This window comes from Pelophylax lessonae, assembly GCF_965119305.1.
Source record: "Pelophylax lessonae genome assembly, chromosome: 2".
Taxonomy (NCBI): domain Eukaryota; kingdom Metazoa; phylum Chordata; class Amphibia; order Anura; family Ranidae; genus Pelophylax; species Pelophylax lessonae.
Genome location: NC_138769.1, coordinates 673220469 through 673235257, shown reverse-complemented (window position 1 = coordinate 673235257; position 14789 = coordinate 673220469). Strand labels below are relative to the sequence as shown.

General features: G+C 47.3%; 1 protein-coding gene across 1 annotated transcript in view; it reads right to left on the bottom strand.

The window, feature by feature from the left end:
* PGR (progesterone receptor) overlaps nucleotides 1–13344 on the bottom strand; it is a 161082-nt gene extending 147738 nt beyond the window's left edge. Inside the window, exon 1 of the mRNA XM_082244687.1 lies at nucleotides 12313–13344. Within this exon, the coding sequence (XP_082100813.1) occupies nucleotides 12313–13343 (1031 nt within the window). The 5' untranslated portion in view covers nucleotide 13344. The remainder of the gene's footprint in view (nucleotides 1–12312) is intronic.
* Nucleotides 13345–14789: the final 1445 nt, after the last annotated feature.

The following is a 14789-nucleotide window of genomic DNA, read 5'->3' as shown; positions in this document are numbered from 1 at the left end:
GTCAAATCTTACCTCATGAAGATTCCCGATTCAGGCCTGGCGGTCTGCACGTCAGATCGAGTGGTGTCCCCTTCATGTCCAGCACGCCCTAGCTATTAGCGGGGTAGGACACGGGCGTGGAGTCAGTTGTCAGAAGAGCTTACAAACCTGGCCAATGGCAGGCAAAGCAACATTTGGCCAATCGTCCCAGCTATTAGCGGGAGGCCCATTAATACGCCCCATCATGTGTGCAGCCGCGGTGTCTGTATGGTCCAAGGTCTGGTCGTGGAAGTGGTGATGTATCCTGCTTTACATTCTATGGCAGCAGTTTGTTTGTGTATATTCTCCTGTTGTTTGTTACTTATCTCTCCCTGGAGTCTAGTTTGGCTGTGGGATGCATGGTGTTCCATTCCACGTCCTTCCCCTCCGCTCCACTGCTTCCTGGTGTCTTCCAGGCTCGATCTGAATCGAGGCTTGGTTCACACAGGTGGGGGGGCGGTGCCTTCCAGGCTCGATCTGAATCGAGGCTTGGTTTGCACAGGTGGAGGGAGGGGGGCGGTGACAACATTCCAGGAGCAAATTCAAATAGCTGTCAGTTTCAGCTATCTGTGGGTTTGTTCAGCAGTGTTTCCAGCGGCTTCCCCGTGCTCTGCAGGAATCTTTTAAAGGTGAGAGATGGCTGTGATTATGCTGAATAGGCTTCCTGCCTGCTTTCTGCATGTCACTCATTCATGATCTCTTGCAGTTTCCTAAAGTGATATGGATGTCTCACCGCCCCCTGGTGGCCAGCCCTTACATTGCAGGTAAGATTGGTTTTATTTCTCTACCTGTAATGTTTAGGGGTTTTTTTCTGCTGTTCTGTTGAGTCTTTATTTTCTTTCCTAAAGCCCTTCTAGGTCTGAAAGACGTCACTCAGCCCGTGAAGATAAAGATCCTCCCAGGTCGCAAACGCGGCATTCATCATCAAGTTCCAGGCGCCATCGATCGTCCTCTAGGCGACATGGTGAAGAGTCTGGAGCTACTTCAGGACACCGCCACTCTGACAAAAGATCGTGCTGGGGATGTGGGGCACAGGTGCCTGATGGAAAGTCGCTCTGTGAGCCCTGTTTTGCACATGCTGCAAACGAAAGGGAAGACAGCAACCAGCAGATGGAGTCGCTGGTCAGGCGAGTAGTTAAGGAGTCCTTAAAAACCTTGGATCCTGCTCGTGCTGGAACTTCCTCCCCCAGGATGGCGAGTACTCCGGCTGGTGAAAATATTCATATCCCTGGGCCTTCCCAGCACAGTCACTCCTCATCTGACTACTCTGAGGGTGAGCTTGAAGCAGACGACCCTGGTGCGGGTTTTGACTTTGCCATGGTTCCCTCTTTGGTTAAAGCTGTGAAGGAAGCCCTGAAGTGGGATGAGCCGGTAGAGTCACCCTCTAAACAGAAGAGGTATTTTAAGCACCTCAAAAAGGAACGCCCTTTCTTTCCCCTGTTAGGGGAGGTAGGCGAAATCATTACAGACGAATGGGGCTGCACAGAGAGAAAAAACTCTCTACTCTCCAAAATGAATAAAATGTACCCATTTAAAACGGAAGAGGTTAAACACCTGGAATCTGCACCTCTGGTGGATGCAGCACTGATGCGTCTGGTGCGTCATGTCACACTTCCGCTTGAAGACACAGTCACCTTTAAGGATGGCCTTGAGAGACGCATTGATTCAGACCTCAAGCGCATCTATGTGTCAGCAGGAATGGCATGCAAGCCAGCATTGGCTCTCGCAGCCCTGTCTAAAGCAATGGAGGTGTGGACAGACAGTGTGGACACAACACTCAGAAGCGTGTCGGAAGAAGTCGCAAGAAATTCGCCAATACATGAGCTTAGGCTGGCGGCAGCTTTTTTAGGGGAGGCCTCCCTAGACATGGTCCGCCTTGCGGCACGGGTAATGCTTTCATCGGTTACTGCAAAATGGGCTCTTTGGTTACGTCCTTGGTTGACCGATCCTGCGTCAAAACAGGCCTGGTGCCGAATTCCATTTGAGGGGTCCTCCCTATTCGGCAACAAGTTAGAAAGCGCCATTTCCCGTGCCACAGGTGGTAAGTCGGGGTTCCTTCCCCAGGATAGGCGCTTGCTGGACCAGAAGAGGTCTCAGCCCAGGCAAGGGGCTGATCGATCAAGGGATGCCTGCCTATATAAGCCTGGCCATCAATTCCGAAAGAACTGGAGAAGACCGCAGCCTTCAGGACAGAAAGCACCCAGAGGAGGGTCTTCTGGTGGTCGGGATGCCAAGAAGTCTTTTTGACGTTGTGCCTGCCCAGGCGGAGCAAGTCGGGGCTCGGCTACTACGCTTCCAACACGTCTGGGCAGCCTGGATAAACGACTTCTGGGTCGTCAAGACAGTATCAACGGGCCATTCCTGGAAATTCTGCAGTCCGCCCAGACTGAGGTTCATTCCAACCTCATTGCCACAGTCAGAAGAGAAAAGACAAGGCCTTCTGTCTTACGTAGATCTGTTGGTGGCTCAAGGCGCAGTGGTTCCAGTTCCAACCAACAAGAAGTTCCAGGGTCTATACTCCCCTCTCTTCTTGGTTCAGAAAAAGAGCGGTGCTTGGAGACCGGTCATAGACCTCACGCACCTGAACTCTTTTATCAAGAAGGAGAAATTCAAGATGGAGACGCTATTCACCATCCGTCAAGCAATACAACCGGCAGACTGGCTTGTGTCAATCGACCTCAAGGACGCCTATTTCCATGTGCCAGTGGCAGCAGATTACCAGAAGTTCCTACGATTCGCAGTAGATCAGAATCATCTACAATTTGTCTGTCTCCCGTTTGGGCTTACTACATCGCCGCGGGTATTCTCAAAGGTCTTACTAGCAGTGGTGGCTTTGATCAGGACCAAAGGCGTCCGTCTACACCATTATCTGGATGACCTGCTCCTGCTGTCACAAGACCGAGAACAACTTCTGGTACACAGGTCTCAGGTAATAGCCACTCTTCGCGAGTTCGGCTGGTTACTGAACATGGAGAAGAGCCACCTGGAGCCTACCCAGTCGTTAATATTTCTGGGAGCTCAGTTCGACACAAGTCGAGGCACAATTTCTTTGCCCCTCGAGAAGATCCCGGTAGTCAGGGACAGGGTACGCCTAGCTATGACGGCCACTCACCTTCGAGCATCTCAGTGTCTAAGAGTGGTTGGGACCATGGTAGCCACGACTCCAATGGTGAAGTGGGCACAGTGGAAAATGCGGCCTTTCCAAGTGGGGTTTCTCCATCAGTGGCGTCCAGGAGATCAAAATCACCTAATTTGCATAACATCATCAATGCGGGAGAGCCTTCCATGGTGGCTGCAGAGCAAAAATCTCCTCAATTGCCATTCCATCATGCCCATCTCTTGGATCACAGTTACCACGGATGCCAGCAACACCGGATGGGGTGCCCTCTGTCAGACAGAGATAGCCCAGGGCAGCTGGGATTTCCAAGCTTACAGGGTAGTGTCAAATACTCTAGAATTGCGAGCCGCGTTCTGCGCTCTGAAAGCATTCTGTCACCTAATAGAAGGGACTTCTGTGATCCTGAGGATGGACAATACGACCGCGGTCTCCTATGTGAAGCGACAAGGAGGCACTCGCAGTCGCTCCCTGTTGAAGGAGGTAGATCCAATCTTATATTGGGCCCAGAAACACCTGGTCAACCTCACTGCAGTGTTTCTTCCAGGGGTACAGAATGTTCAAGCGGACTTCCTCTCAAGAGTCCGCTTGGACAACAACAAATGGAGCCTCCACAACGATGTCTTCCAGTGGCTCACTTCTCTGGAATTTCACCCGGAAGTGGATCTATTTGCATCTCCATGCAATCACAAGCTTCCGAAGTATTATGTAAGGTTCCGTTGTCCCCAAGCCTTTGGGACGGATGCTCTGACAGACCATTGGAGATTCCACAGGGCATATGCCTTTCCCCCAGTTCCTGTCATTCTCCGGTTCCTGGCGAGGCTCAGGATGGAAATGTGGAAGTGCTAACAATAGCCCCATACTGGTCGAACAGGCCATGGTTTCCACTGCTGATGCTCCTCAGTTTTCGGGATCCAGTTCCTCTACCCATCAGGCCGGACCTTCTGTCCCAGGGAGCAACTCTACACCCATGCCCGGCTCATCTGCACCTGAAGGCATGGTTTTTGAGAGGGAAAGGCTGGAGGCGTTAGGTTGCCCGAGTGGCGCAATTTCTACTCTCTTAAGTGCCAGAAGAGCGGGCACTAACAAGGTCTACGGAAGGATCTGGTCCAAGTTCATGGATTTCGTTACCAAGAAAGGGGGGTCATGCAATGACCTGAATATCCAGCATATTCTTGGTTTCTTGCAGTCGGGACTGGACCTACCATTATCCGTTAGCTCACTACGTGTGCAAGTTTCTGCTATTTCAGCCTTTACAGGAACTTCTTGGGCGTCTCATCCCCTTGTTCGTCAATTCTTTCGGGGAGCTTCCAGACTCAGGCCACAGAGGAAGCCAAGGTTCCCTAAATGGGATCTTCCACTCGTCTTGAACTTCCTTTCTGACGTCAGAAGAAGTCACACGGAGCAACTCTCCATTAAAGATCTGTCTCTGATATCGGCCTTCTTGGTTGCCGTCACCTCGGCTAAAAGAGTCTCCGAGATTAGTTCTCTGGGTTGCAAAGAACCATTCCTGACCTTCTTCCCAGATCGTGTGGTTCTTATCCCCATGTTGGGATCACACCCCAAGGTGGTCTCTGTTTTCCACGAGAACCAGGAGATTGTCCTTCCAACATTCAAATCGTCAGATGATCCGGATACACATCCATTAGATGTGGGTGCAATTCTGAGACTCTACCTGGATGCAACAGCTTCCTTCAGGCGTTATCTATTTGTTCTCCTTCACGGAAAGAACAAGGGCTTGCGGGCCTCTTCAAGATCCATAGCGGCATGGATTGTTCAGACCATCCAATGGGCATATAAGGCTAAGGGCTTGGCTCCTCCAGAAGCGGTGACCGCGCATTCGACAAGAGGGGTGTCCACGTCCTGGGCGGCTTCTTGTCATGTGGCCCCTGAAGTAATATGCAAGGCGGCATCATGGTCTTCCATTAACACTTTCATGACTCATTATTGTATTGAGCCAGCTTCATTGTCTTCTGTTAACTTTGGTTTGCAAGTACTGTCTGTTGATGGTGCAAATTAAATTTCTTTTGGCCAGCAGTTTCCCACCCTTGTGTGTTTGGCGAGTTATTTCCCACACGTAAGCTGCCATGGAGTCTGTCAGGAAAACGGAAAATTGTTATCAAATACTTACCGTAATTTTCCTTTCCTGATGGACTCCATGGCAGCTGGAGTCCCCTCCCATCTGCTGGAGTAGGCTATTTATGGAACACGGCCTCTGTTATGGGAGTAGGGTCCTATGAGGTAGGAGGAGGCGGGACTAACCCACACGTAAGCTGCCATGGAGTCCATCAGAAAAGGAAAATTACGGTAAGTATTTGATAACAATTTTCCGTTTTTTGTGGAAAAAATAAGACATCAATTTTATTTGGGTACAGCGTCGCACGACCGCACAGTTAAAGTAACGCTGTGCCGTATTGCAAAAAATGGCCTGGTCATTAAGAGGGTAAAACATTCCAGTCCAGAAATGGTTAGAGGGTAACTCCACTTTCGTGGGGAAAAAAAGAAAAAATAAAGAAAAAACAATATAGCGTGTACAATTGCGACACAAGTCATAATGTGATTGAATGTTATTAAAAATGACCTTTCCTTTTCAATCTGCAGCTCTGTAATCTTCTGAAAATGCAATGCAATATGGCTACCTGGAGCTGTTCTGTACACAGAATGTATACTGACCACACCCCAGAAACATCATTTCCTGCTTGTGTGATTGGCTCACCAATTTTCCCAGAAATTCTGTACTAAGATACAAGTTAGATTTCTGGCATCCCCTGCAAAAAAAATGTCATTTTTGGTGAGATACTCCCAATAGGAACACATCTAAAGGATGCAGGCCCAGCAGATTTCCTCATTGGTGCTCTGCAGCTGCACAGCTGATAGATAATTATGAAACCACTCCCATCAGACCCATTAAGCACAGAGGAACAAACAATGATTTCTTCAGAATAACAAAAGGTAGGAATCTGCAACAAAGTGTGCCTTGTAATATACAGAGATCACCCAGAGGGGAATGTTTTTTTCTCTACAAAAGTGGAGTTACGCTTTACGGTTATGAATTCTCATCACTTTCTGACCCAGAAAAAGAGGACCAACAGTGAGGGATGAATCCCCCCAGCGGGTACAAAGACAGCAATAAAAAACCTGAAGGGGTTCCAACCATTTAGCCATTCAGCCTTTCAAAGCTAGGTAAAAGATTTCACTTTACATACACTTAATGTGAAAATTCACCCAGAAAGAGAATTCCTACTGGTTTGCTCCCTCCCCATTCCATGAGTTAGAGGTTTCTATAGGGGGAGGCGGAGAGCAAGTACTAATTTTGATCAGTACCTGCTCCCACTTCCGCAATCCTCGCCTCGGCCAGGATGAAATCCCTTGCTCCACCCCCTCCCGCAGCATCCTGGGCTCCACATTACATGAGGCTGCAGGACCAATCACTGCATTGTGGGGAGCCAGCTACTGTTCCTCAGATGTCGGGGACATGCATCGTTAAGGAAAACCTGGGGGAAGAAAGCGCTGGACCCCAGCCACTGGTAAGTATCTGATTTCGAAAAAGGCAGTAGCCCAGTAGTATTTGTAACTGCTGACTTTTAAAAAAAAAAGAAAAAAAAAAATGAAGTTCTTTTTTAACTACCTCAATACTGGGCACTTAAACCCCCTTCCTTCCCAGACCAATTTTCAGCTTTTAGCGCTGTTGCATTTTGAATGACAATTGCACGGTCATGCAACACTGTACCTAAACCAAATTTATGTCATTTTTCCCCCACAAATAGAGCTTTCTTTTGGTGGTATTTGATCACTGCCAGGTTTTTTCTTTTTTGGTGCACAAATAAAAAAAGACCGAAAAGTTTGAAAAAAAAAAAAAAAGTTTTTTTGTTTATGTTATAAAATTTTGTAAATAGATACGTTTTTTCCTGCACTGATGAGCACTGATGACGCCGCAATGACAGGCACTGATGAGGAGACACTGATGGGGTGGCACTGATGGGGTGGCACTGATATGCAGCACTGATGGGCACTGATATGTGGCACTGATAGATAGCACTGATATGCAGCATTGGTGGGCACTGATAGGCAGTGCTGATGGGCACTGATAGGCAGCACTGATGGGCACTGATCGGCGGCACTGATGGGCCCTGATGGGCACTGATGGGTGGCACTGATGGGTGGCACTGATGGGCGGCACTGATGGGGGGCACTGATGGGCACTGATAGGCAGCACTGGTGGGCAATTATAGGTACTGGTGGGCGGCACTGATAGATGGCATTGGTGGGCAGCACTAATAGGGGGCACCACTGGCAGGCTCTCTGAGCCCTGTTTGCCATCCCTGGTGGCCATGGTGGGCATCCCTGGTGGTCATGGGTGGGCATCCCTGGTGGCTCTAGTGGCATCCCCTCCCCCCAGGGCTGCACTGGTAATCAATCATCTGATTACCAGCACAGACCCCCCCCTGTGATCAGTGAGTAATTAGAAATACTCACTGATCACCCCCCCGGCTGCAGAATCGATCCTCTCCTTCTCCTCACACTGACAGGATCTGTCAGGAGGAGAAGAGATCGAAGCCGTTACAACGGCTGTATTGACGTTACAGGACGGCTGTGATTGGTCACAGCCATCATGTGATCAGGAGGGCCAATCACAGGGCCCTCCTGCCGAGTGATGTTGCTCTGTGTCCTAGGGACACAGGCACATCGAGATCGCGCCGCTGCGCGTGCCCGCGGCGGCGCGATCTCTCTCCTTCTGAAGGACGTTCCGGAACGTCCATTCAGAAGGACGAGACTCCCACCCGGCCGTATATGTACTATGGCCCGGGTGGGAAGTGGTTAAAGAGTAAAGATTTCCTCTGGGTGATCTCTGTATATTACAAGGATTATAACAAAATTTGTTGCAGATTCCTACCTTTTGTTACTCTGAAGAAATCACTGTGTGTTTCTCTGTGTCCATGTGGAAAGTGTATCTAATGTGATTGGTTTATAATTATCAATCAGCTGCTGCACTTGCAGGCCTCTAACGAGGAAAGTTGCTGGGCCTGCATCCCTTTAGACGTGATTTCCTATTGGGAGTATGACATTTTTGTTGCAGGGGATTCCTGAAATCTGACTTGTATCTTAGGCAGACTTCTGGGAAAATCAGTGAGCCAATCACACAACCAGGAAATGATGTTTCTGGGGTGTGGTCAGTATACATTCTGTGTACAGAAGGCCCCCAGGTTGCCATATTGCATTGCATTTCACAGAAAGTTACAGAGCTGCAGATTGAAAAGGAAAGGTCATTTTTAAAGTGTAAGTCCACCCTAATACTAAAATCCCTGCAAAAAATAATAATATAGTATATATAATTGTGACTTAAGTCATATCGTAATTGCATTTTATTAAAGAATAAGTCCACCCTAACACTAAAATCCCTGCATCTACAGACCTTCACGATCTAACATTAACCTATCTAGTCCTGTAAGAAATCAGTATACTTACCTTTTTTTGAAGCCAATCTGATCCGATCTCCAGCAGGGGAAGCTCTGTAGAGGACACGGCTGACATTGGCTGTGATATGAATGGGATGTGATGTCACCCCTAGACTTACTATGGGGCTACTGTTGTCAGCTGTGTCCTCTGCACCCGCCTACACAGAGAAGACGCGGATGACAGCTCAGCGTGGGATTGGGTTGATTCGGCTTCAAAAAAGGTATATATAATCATTTCTTCTTTACAGAGCTAGATAGGTTAGTGTTAGACTGTGGATGTCTGTAGATGCAGGGGGTTTTAGTGTTAACCACTTAAGCCCCGGAAGATTTTACCCCCTTCCTGACCAGGGCCTATTTTGCGATTCGGCACTGCGTGAATTTAACGGACAATTGCGCGGTCGTGCAACGCTGTACCCAAATGAAATTGACGTCCTTTTTTCCCCACAAACAGAGCTTTCTTTTGGTGGTATTTGATCACCTGTGCGATTTTTCGATCATGCGCTATAAACAAAAAAAGAGCGACAATTTTGCAAAAATAACAATATTTTTCACATTTTTTTATATGAAATTCCCCCCAAAAAAATTTAAAAATCAAAATTTTGTTAACATTTTAGGCCAATTTGTTTTCTGCTTCATATGTTTGGTAAAAAAAAAAATTGCAAAAAGCGTATTTTGATTGGTTTGCGCAAAAGTTATTGCGTTTACTAACTAAGGGAAAATTTTTTGTCATTTTTATTGTTTTTTTTTTAACGAGTAATAGCGGCAATCTACAATTTTTTTTGCGGGACTGCGACATTGCAGCGGACAAATCGGACCCTTGACTGACATTTTTGACACTTTTGGGGGTACCAGTGACATTACAGCAGTAATCAGTGCTATACATATGCACTGTTACTGTAAAAATGACACTGGCAGGGAAGGGGTTAACTTTATTGGAGAAGGAGGGGGTTAAGTGTGTCCCTAGGGGCGTACTTCTAACTGTGATTGGATGTGGCTTTTCATGTAACAGCAGAGATCTACAGTCCTACATAGCAGGACCATATGATCTCTGCTGTTACACAGAGGAATATGACAGGCGGCTTTGTTTACATTAGCCGCCTGCCTTTCTACCGGTGTAACTGACGATCGCGAGTGACCGGCGGACATCGGGTCCGCCACTCACACGCGCGGGGGGGGTCCGTGAGCGAGCGGGAGCGCGCCTCCAGCGATGCGCACTCGCTCCCTAGAGCCTCACAGGCTAGCGACGTAGTACTACGTCACTTTGCCTGTGAGGGGCTGACTGCCGACGTAGATAGTCGTTAGGCAGTCGGCAAGTGGTGGACTTATCCTTTATAAAATTAAAATTATGATATGACTTAAGTTGCAATTATATATACTATATTATTTTTAGTTTTTTTTGCTATTTTTTTTTCCACTAAAGTGGAGTTATCTTTTAGGATACAGGTCCACTAGAAGTAAATCTATGTCCTTGTAGCATGAACCTTCATGCACCAATGTGTAGATCTACCTTACAATGTGAGCAATCAGGACCCCATAAAAGATAATAGGAGGCTCTGATTTGTAGGCAGTAGGACTGAAATGTATTATAAGCATTGGTGCTTTGGCCAATGGGCATAACAAAAACCCCCTAATTACAGCGGGCACAAACAGGTAAGATAAAACAACCAACAGACAGCACCGAAATTGTGTAGTAGTTAATATATTAAAATCACTATTTTATTATGTGCCTATAGAATTATTACCAATGGGAAAACATTCAATGTAAGACTTACTGAGAGCCGATACAGTCATAAGACACTAGCTGTGATCAAAAACATATCAAACTTTTCAAAATTGTAGCTAAAATGAGCTGTCATCGCCACCACTCATGTCAGCTACCAGAAAAGTGTTTGTAGCCTTTTACGGTCACATTAGGCATCATGTTAATAATTCTTGGATTAGAGCAACCCTAAAGTTCCTTCAGAGGTTGCTAGGGATTCCTTGAGCAATGGTGATATGATCTCCTAATCTCCTACCGAAGGGGACATTGACCACTAGTGTTGGGAACATCATGTTTTTTACTGTCTGCATTTATTTTCTATTATTATTATTCATTTCAGTTCACAGTTATCACTAAAAATGTATAGAAGGGGGGGGGGGGGGGGTAAATGAAACGAATTAAATTTAGTTTATTCCAGACTTCTACTTATCAAAAGAGATTAAGTAGAAGTAGCGTTGCACCGATACTGAAATCAGTGGCGATAAAAAGTACTTATACTCATGCAAATGCCCTGTTACTTAACCCGTCACCTTCAGACTCCGTTCACATATGTGCAGGCCAGTTTGCAGTGCGATTTCAAAGCCCAGGCTGAGACGATTTCATTCAGCGGATGTGGTGTGATTCCAATGCGAATTGTAGTGTATGAGATTAAAAATCGCATGTTTGTTTTTTCAGATCGCACTGTGGTCGGCCCGTACATATGTTAACAGGCTCACTGAAATACATAAAAACTGATGTAAAACTGATGTCTCTGCAATCGAAATTTGTGTGGTTTACCCATCAGTTTTCATGCGTATATGGTGTAAATGAGCCCTAAAAAATCTGTAACATGACACAAAAAATAGGCATCGGTAATTGGTATTGGCGAGTACTTAAAAGAAAAAAAAAGTATTGGTACTCGTACTCGGTCTTAACCGCTTGCCGACCGCCGCAAGTACATATACTGCGGCGGTCAGCCCCGGCCAGGCAAAGTGACGTATATATACGTTACTAGCCTGTCACCGGCTTGTGAGCCAATAGCGGGCGAACACGTGCCCGCTGAGGCACGCGCCCGCCCCGGCTCGTTCACTAAGGAGTCCGTGCGTGTGACCGGCGGACCCGATGTCCGCCGGTCACACTGCGATCGTCGGTAGAGCGGGAGAAAGGCAGAGCGGCTTATGTAAACAAGCCGCCTGTCATTCTCCCCTGTGTAAAAATGGAGATCAGACAGTTCTACTATGTAGGACCGTTGATCTCTGTTTTTACAGTAGTAGCCACAGCCAATCACAGTTAGAAGCACGCCCCTAGGACACACTTAACCCCTCCCTCTCCAATACAGTTAACCCCTTCCCTGCCAGTGTCATTTTTACAGTAACAGTGCATATGTATAGCACTGATTACTGCAGTAATGTCACTGGTAACCCCAAAAGTGTCAAAAATGTCAGTCAAGGGTCCGATCTGTCCGCCGCAATGTTGCAGTCCGGCAAAAAAAATCGCAGATCGCCGCCATTACTCGTTAAAAAAAAAAACACCAAAAATGACAAAAATCTTTCCCTTTGTTAGTAAACGCGATAACTTTTGCGCAAACCAATCAAAATACGCTTTTTGCGATTTTTTTTTTTACCAAACATATGTAGCATAAAACAAATTGGCCGAAAATTTTAAAAAATTTTGATTTTTACATTTTTTTGGGGAATTTCATATAAACAAATGTGGAAAATATTGTTATTTTTGCAAAATTTACGCTCATTTTTTTGTTTATAGCGCATGATCAAAAAATTGCACAGGTGATCAAATACCACCAAAAAAGGACGTCAAATTAGTTTAGGTACAGCGTCGCACGTCCGCGCAATTGTCAGTTAAAGTCACGCAGTAAAAAATCGCAAAAAACCCCCTGGTCAGGAAGGGGGTAAAATCTTCCGGAGCTTATATGGAGCATCTCTTAGACAAAGTACTCTACTCCTTCTTCTACAATTAGCACTTACCTGGAATATTGTTCAAAGGATAGATGAATCTGGGGTAGGAAGGTATCTTTTACAGTTCCTGATTGGTAGGCAATTTGCTGATGGCCATTGAGGCTCAGGGGTTGATAGAGGTTTTGGGAAGCGGTAGAAGTGGGTAAAACAGGAATGGTATTATCAGATCTGAAATTTTCATATGCTGCTTCAGTCTCAGTTTTGCAAATATATTCCAGAGAATGGTCAGGACCTGGTGTTGTAGGATTTGATGATGGCAATCCATAATCTGGATACAAGGTGCTTTGTTTTGGAGGTTTAAGTAAGGAGACCCCAGAATCTTCCTGTTTGATTTTGCCATCATGGTGTGAGCAGGAACTGTGACATGGGTATGGGGATAAATGCTGGGATGAGCATGGCGAAGGCTTTTGGTCACAGTCGTCATTGTCCTCAATGTGCCTGGGCTGAACAGGCAGGTATACTGCACTTCCAGGCAACATAGGCATATTGCTTAAAGTTCCATCAGGTGGCAAAGGTGGATGCCTAGAAGTCAACATTCCATGGCTCCTACCCTTCCCTTCCAATTGGCCTTCTATACTATACTCCAGGGTGGCTTTGTCCTGCTCTTTCGTCACTAATGAAGAAATGCTCTTATTTTCAGCTGCTGTGGCCCCAGTCCAAACTCCAGCCTCCTTTTTATCAGTTGTGTGGTCACCAAGGGTCCTGGTGGAGGCTGCAGATGTCATAGAGATTTCCTGGAACTCCGGAATGACATAATCAGCCCATGGGTGGAGGTGACTGGGTGCTGAGGTGTCCAGGATGGAGTTCAGGACCTTCTCCAACTCATTGTTATCCGAGGATGCGGGATCTCCTCCCTTCTTCTGATAGGAGACCTCATCCTCTGGTCTCTGAAAGATCAGGCTGTCCAATGAAATGTCCCCAGGGTCCACCATCTCCTCCAAGAAGTCCCCCTGGTGTCTTCCATGGCTACCCATGTAATGGGTGGATTCCATACCTAGGCACATAGGGTCTTGTAAGCACTCCTTGCTCTTCTCTTCCATGGTTGTGACTAAGGGACCATTAGGGCAGAGTTCTGAAACTTCAAGAGCTGGAACAGCAGAAGTTATATCATTGGCTAAAAATTCCAAATCCAATGGAACTAAAAGTTGGCTACACACTAGGACTTTCCTACCCCTGGGCAATTCCTCTCCCCTTGGGTGGACTGGCACTGGGTTGTCCTGATGCCCAGCAGATGTTCAGCAGATCTTCCTCAAACTTGGCAATGCCCTGATATCTCCGGGTATGGGGCTCATAGACAAGGCTGGCACTACCCTGTTATCTCCGGGTGTAAGGCTTATAGACAAGGCTGGCACTGCCCTGATATCTCCAGGTGTGAGGTTCATAGACAGGGCTGGCACTGCCCTGATATCCCCAGGTGTAAGGCTTATAGACAAGGCTGGCACTGCCCTGATATGAGGGTCATAGACAAGGCTGGCACTGCCCTAATATCTCCAGGTGTGAGGCTCATAGACAAGGCTGGCACTGCCTGATATTTCCAGGTGTGAGGCTCATAGACAAGGCTGCCACTGCCCTGATATCTCCAGGTGTGAGGCTCATAGACAAGGCTGGCACTGCCCTGATATCTCCAGGTGTGAGGCTCATAGACAAGGCTGGCACTGCCCTGATATCTCCAGGTGTGAGGGTCATAGACAAGGCTGGCACTGCTCACCTCTCAGGTTTGCTCTGCGATGTCTGGAGAAGTTTCGGATCTGGATTGCAAGCTGTCGGATCGCAGGCTCTGTCACCCAGCGGCTGTACAATAGCTTCTAGCTAGATCTGCCGCTTCCTTTATACTGATTGCCTGTGTTCTCCGCGGATTTCACTTCATAAGAATATTCCTCGGCGCTGCACCCGTCATATCATCCATCCAAACTTCCCCCACTTCCATCATCGGCTTCCCCTTCTACTCTCCCCGGGCTGCAGGTGGGCGGCTGCGGGGTCCGCTCTCTTCTGCCCCCTGGCGATCGCCGCGCCTTATAACAGGCAAGGGGAAGCAATCTATTGATTCGGTCAGCTGAGCTCACAGTTCTACTACACTCAGATCAGAGAGCAGCAAATATCTTTATTCATCATTATTATACAGAGCCTGCCTCTATGTACTATATGGCAGATTTATAGAGATGGAAGGACAAGCAGGGGGACAACTATATAGAGTAATTACAGCAGGGTTATAACTTTACAAAGTCCTGGACTGGACATTCTGGGAAAAGAGTCTAATGTACAGCACAGCATACAGAGGTCAGGAACCCCCCTCCATCCACGTCCCTCACCTCTGCAACCAACGACCCCCCCCCCCCACTATCCACAACTCTCAGCTCTGCACCCAACACCTCCACCCCTCCTTCATCCACATCTGTCACCTCTGCACCCAACCCCTCCACCCCTCCTTCATCCACATCTGTCACCTCTGCACCCAACCCCTCCACCCCTCCTTCATCCACATCTGT